General features: G+C 39.6%; 1 protein-coding gene across 1 annotated transcript; it reads right to left on the bottom strand.

Moving 5' to 3' along the window:
- Positions 1-524: 524 nt before the first annotated feature.
- Positions 525-3,532, bottom strand: LOC137090464 (serine/threonine-protein kinase pim-2-like). Its single transcript, XM_067454426.1, has 10 exons — positions 3,241-3,532; positions 2,765-2,938; positions 2,416-2,586; positions 2,029-2,214; positions 1,827-1,927; positions 1,656-1,706; positions 1,153-1,531; positions 863-1,039; positions 644-741; positions 525-536 (listed from the first exon to the last, which is right to left on the bottom strand). The coding sequence occupies exons 1-10, from the start codon at positions 3,530-3,532 to the stop codon at positions 525-527; spliced, it is 1,641 nt and encodes a 546-aa protein (XP_067310527.1).
- Between the last annotated feature and the right edge of the window lie 2,144 nt (positions 3,533-5,676).

Raw genomic sequence — 5,676 nt, 5'->3', positions numbered from 1 at the left:
TTTATGCTAGTTACTTAACTAGCTAAATTGCATAAAACGGAGAGGAAAAAAGCACGGACCATTCTGTTGTAGATCGAGGGGGATGATGTTGGTTATCGAATATGTCAATGTCCTCTAACGCCGGTTTCACACTGCACGCGCAAGCAGTGCGTTGGCAGGGCAGGAGCAGTGCGTATGGAGAGCGGGAGCCGCGCGCTGTTGTGCTTTCACCCCGGCAGCGTTCGTCTCGCGCAGATGAACCGCGGCTCGTTCTCCTCCGACACTGTCATTCTCGTGCTTTGATGGGAAGCATATATGCTGTAAATGCGACCGTTTTCCCCTCTGTCCCAAAAACACATACATATAACATGTTTTATAGGTGTCCTTTTAAGGGTACTGCCCCCGCGACAAGCTGTTGTACCCCTAAAGGTTCAATTCTGACACCCTATTTTTCTGTGTGTGTGTTTAGAAAGTCCTTTAACCACAGCCAGATGTAATAAAATAATGGATGTGACAGGGAGTTGTTATCTGTTGCTCTCCATGTCTTACTCCATGACCTGAAACAAAAACAAATACAAATTAATTAGCATTATTTTTCTAAATACATTACATTTAGAGCAAGTTTAGTATGATATGAAAAAACATTTGACTAAACAGTCTCTACTTTTAGTACCTTAAACCAGTCATGAAGCAGCATCTCCTCCAGAATTAGTCTCTGCTGTGGATCAGGCTGCAGAGAAGCACGGATCATCTGGCTGCATTCTGTACAAAAAGATGACAGACGTCAGATTATTAGCTCATACTGTACACTTTTATTGAATGATTTAGAATTTAGTATGTCCCTCTTGTTTATTTTGTTTAAAAATAAAAATAAAGATCTCACCTTGTGACAAGTCAGGTTTGGACCAGTCGTTCTCACGGATCATGTGCAAGTCGTGGCATGAGGGATAATACCCACACACCATTATAAACAAAAGGATTCCTAGTGACCACACTGTCGCCGGCTTTGCATGGTACCTGCCATCGGCCTCGTACTCTGGCGGACAGTTGACGTTTGTGCCTGGAAGGAGGTTTTGTATGACGTTTAATACATTACCACAGCATGCTGAGAATATATAGGATGTGTTTCAGTGAGCCAACTGACCCACTAGCAAAACGGTTCATAATGCATACCTTTGAAGGTCACATAGCCAGACTCTGTAATGAGCGCACCAGACCCGAAGTCAATCATTTTGATTTCCAAGGTGTCCTTGTTTATAAGGAGGTTCTCCAGTTTTATATCTCGATGGAATACGCCGCGCTCACAGCAAATGTTAGCGCCGTAAATGACCTGTCGCATGACCTGCCGTGCTGTTCCCTCATCGAGAATTCCTCCTTGTAACTTCATGAACCCAGACATGTCCATGTAAGCCAAGGGTTGCTCCAATACCATGAGGTAATGATCCGGGTCGTCCTGCCATTCAAGCAGTTTAATTATCTGCGGAACCCTGGGGCCCTTATTTGCCATGAATGTCAGGCCGATCTCCATTGGGAGGCGTTTGGGATGACCAAGCTAAAATAAAGAACAAATGATGGTTAGATGGAGGTGCTTTTTCAGATTAATATGAATATAAGATTAATTATAAATTGAAAACAGTGAGTGAGAAGCGATAATAAAGAGAGCACAGTCTACTCACAACTGTGATATATGGCATATGTGGTGTCTTATCTGCAATTTTCACAGCCACCTAATTAACAAAACAAAGAATGAACAATTTGTATATGCACAGGGTTTATATTATTGCAGTCATGAATCGTAAATATGGAGTATTACAAGCTAAAAAAGGTTAAGCAAAAAAAAAAGAAACCTTAAGGCCATCCTTGCTGCGAGTCCCAGCATACACAGAGCCCAATCCTCCTTTGCCCAGCATGTGTCCAAATTCATATCGCCAGCAAATGTGGCCTATTAAATGATAAGCAATTGTAAAAAGCAAAATAATTATTTAAAAAAAATGTATTTTATAATTTATAATCACATTTCCAAATTCTCATATATTTATTATTTTTTACCATTGTCCATCTTCTCCGTGCTGTCATCTTCAGCCGAAATAACTGGAGTGTCGACCTCCTGAGGTTGGAGGACGTCCTGCTCCAGCTGTTCCTCAGCAGCATTGAGGACTTCAGAAGCTTGAGCTTCTCCAATGTCATCGATCTCTACACCGTGTTGCAGAGAAGTCTGATCTAAAGTAGGGAATTCTAATAATTTGAAAAGAAATTAGATGCATAATATTAATAAAATGTTGCTTCTTCATTTAGGTTGATTTTTCACAAAAATAAACTTCTCTAAATAATGTAAATTAATTTGTTTTTTGAATTAAAGTGACACATAATAAAGCTTTGTATTCTCAACAACTGGGAATGTGTATTTTATGTTTTAAATTATGCCAATAAACTTACCCATGTCCAGATCTTCCATGCTGTCATCTTCAGCTGAACTAACTGAAGAGTCAACATCCTGAGGTTGGAGGATGTCCTGCTCCAGCTGTTCCTCAGCAGAAGAGAGAACTTCAGAGGCTGGAGCTTCTTGATGATCACACATCTCCACAATGTGCTGTAGAGAGTCCTGACCTAAAGTGGGGAATACCAATAATATAAACGAAATATTGCAAGTATTACAAATCTTTCATTTGTGGTTATTTTTGAAAAGATTAACCATCTCCAAACAATGTAAATGGATTTGTTTCTGAATTAAGCTATTCCCAACAAGGAATGTAGGATGTGTGAGTTTTGATGGCAATGACCGTACCCTTGTCCAGCTCTTTAATGCTGCCATCTTCAGGCAAACTAATTGGAGCGTCAGCGTCCTGAGGTTGGTGGACGTCCTGCTCCAGCTGTTCCTCAGTCGAAGAGAGGACTTCAGATGCAGGAGCTTCTTGATGATCACAGATCTCTACAATAGTGGTGTTCTGTAGAGTGTGATCTAAAGAATAGAATATTAATAACATGAATCAAATATAATGAATACAAATTCTGAAACAATTAAATAATTATTTAAACAATGTGACAATGTTTTTGAGATATTGATTAATATTGTTTTGGTATGACACATAAAGATCCAGTGCTATTTTAGTTCTATTGAGATTTACTTTACTTTGTACTTAATTTGTACTTTCCATTTTAGTTAAAGTTCTATCTAAAATCTTTAATTTGAACGAATTGGGTGAGTGATTAGCCTATTTATTATAAGAAAACAATATTTTATCACCATAGCCTGTGATTTACCATCAGTAATTTTCCGGTATGATCCTGCCTCACTCTGATACAACTCCTCGGCCTTCGCCAGGTTGTATTTTCCAGTTCTTTTGCGAAAAGGGTGGAATTTAGAGGATCTCCAAAACCTCAATTTCTCCCCTCTCCCTTCACCAATCTCAAAAGCACCACTAGGCGTCTCATCGAGCCGATGCGGATGGTTCTCTGCCGTGGTGGTGCTGTATCTGAGCAGTACACAGGGTTGGTGCTCATGTTCATCCGCCACATAAGTCGCTTTCTTTCGTCGTGAACTTAGTTGTCCCATGATAAAACAGTTTTTCACTCTAAAATCAGAATAGGCTACTACACTTCAACCGACAAAATGAGCAAGTGAGTTTCAAGCCTTTACTATATCAGGCGGAACATCACATTCTATTCTGTGACATCACGGAATTAAGACCGCTTGCCCAGTTTGAATGATAACACTTAATGATTAACAACATCTTAAAATTTCACGAAAATGGTTAAAAGTAAACATTTCATATTATATAATCCTTACATTAGACCGCTTTTTGTAAGGACAATCTTCATAAAATGATTACACAAAATAACCCTTCCAGAAATCATAAACGACTGGAAGAGACGCCATTTCGGGGGGGAAAAACTGGAAAATCCATTTATAGGCTACTTCTTTTCCCCCGCTGTACATTTAAGCTGACAAAGGAGTTGCAAATATGTTAACGTAGAAAAAAAGTATACACACAGTAAACAGGCCTAAATGTTATCAAGCGGTATTTCGTCCAATCCAACACTAGAGGGCATCCTGGGATTTGCGAACGCAGGCAGTGTAATGTGACAGCAGTAGGCCTAAAAGAAATTCAAATGATGGGTCTCACAGCGTTTTTTTTATGGGTTCTGGCTCATATTGGTGTTCAAGGAAATGAATTGGCAGACAAGGAAGCAAAGGAAGCAATTAAAAACAAAGACATTAGTTTATCAGTTAATCTGAGTAAGAATGAAATCAAGAGTAGGCTATTATTAAGAAAAGGTTGAAGGAAAGATGGCAAAAACAATGGGATAAGGAGAAGAAAGGTCGATGGTTTTACAGGATTCAAAGGAAAGTAGGAGAGATGAGAAGTGCAGGGAAAAATAGAAGAGAAGAGATGATAATATCAAGAATGAGATTTGGACACACAAGTCTAAACAGCACACTTTATAAAATGAATAAACATGGAACAGGAAAGTGTGAATTTTGTGGGCAAGAAGAAACCGTGGAACATGATATTTTATACTGTCAGAAATATGAGACTGAAAGAAGGGTTTTAATTCAAAATCTAGAAAGAATAAAAATGCAATTTATATTGGGAGATATTTTACAAAATAAATCAGGAAAAGAGTGCTATAATTTTCTTTTTCAATATCTAAAGGTGGCTAATTTATGGAATAGAATATAAAGGAGAGCATGTGTCAACCGCCAATAAACTTGAAGAAGAAGAAGGTAGCATCGCACCCGTCATGTGATTTATCTGACCCTTAAAAACTGGATTTAAGCATCTTTCTCCTTCACTACTTCAACGACCACGGCTAGCGGAACTTTGTTCTCCTAACTGGTGAAGTAACTTATATGATGGAGTTTCGTCGTTGCCCCGCCGTGCACTCGCTCTACTCGAGCGATGACCTGCATGGTAAGTGATACATTATTTTTTTATATATATATTTATGTATATGGACCTGCCCACGCGCGTGAGGCGGCTCAGCCCAGGTCGAAAATAAGTATATTCAAATTGTGCTTTTTTGGACATATTTAGTATATTTAAATTACACTATACTAAATGCATATTAAATGTATTATTTTGAAGCAACTTTAAGTATATTAAGTGTCAGGGCCGGCGCTCCGCACACGCACATCACGCACTGCGCGTAGGGCACCAAGTGCTTGGGGGGGCACCAAAAAATCTGGGTCGTGAAAAAATCATGACAATAGGCTACTAGTATAAATGACAAATAAAATATTTCTAAAAGCATGTTAATATACAAAAGCAATACAAAAGTAATATAGGCCTAGACCAAATTAGTCGAGAAAAAGGTGAATCTCTGTGCCAGTCTCCCTCTGGTGCCCCCCCCCTTCCCCACCTCCCAGTGGTCTGTTCGATTATGCCTCAATCAATAGGCTTGTTTGAGATGAGCAAAATCTGCGCAGAATCGATCACCGGTGATCAGCGCGAGATGCATGCCGGTTAGAAATGTGTCCGAGGGCGGTCCGCCTTGCTCTGATGTCATGCCGACGTATGTAAAAAATCTCTCGCGATGGCAAGGCGGACTTGTCGGATTCTGCAGTCGAGCGCAGTTGCTCTCCACCAACTGCGCGGAGCAAAAGCATGATGGGAAACGACTTGCTGACGACACAGCTTAATGCTTATTGGTTTAAACAACCGTGATGTATGGTGGATTTTTTTAAATATTTGATTT

This window comes from Pseudorasbora parva, chromosome 10 (assembly GCF_024679245.1).
Source record: "Pseudorasbora parva isolate DD20220531a chromosome 10, ASM2467924v1, whole genome shotgun sequence".
NCBI lineage: Eukaryota > Metazoa > Chordata > Actinopteri > Cypriniformes > Gobionidae > Pseudorasbora > Pseudorasbora parva.
This window is presented reverse-complemented; position numbering and strand designations above follow the sequence as displayed.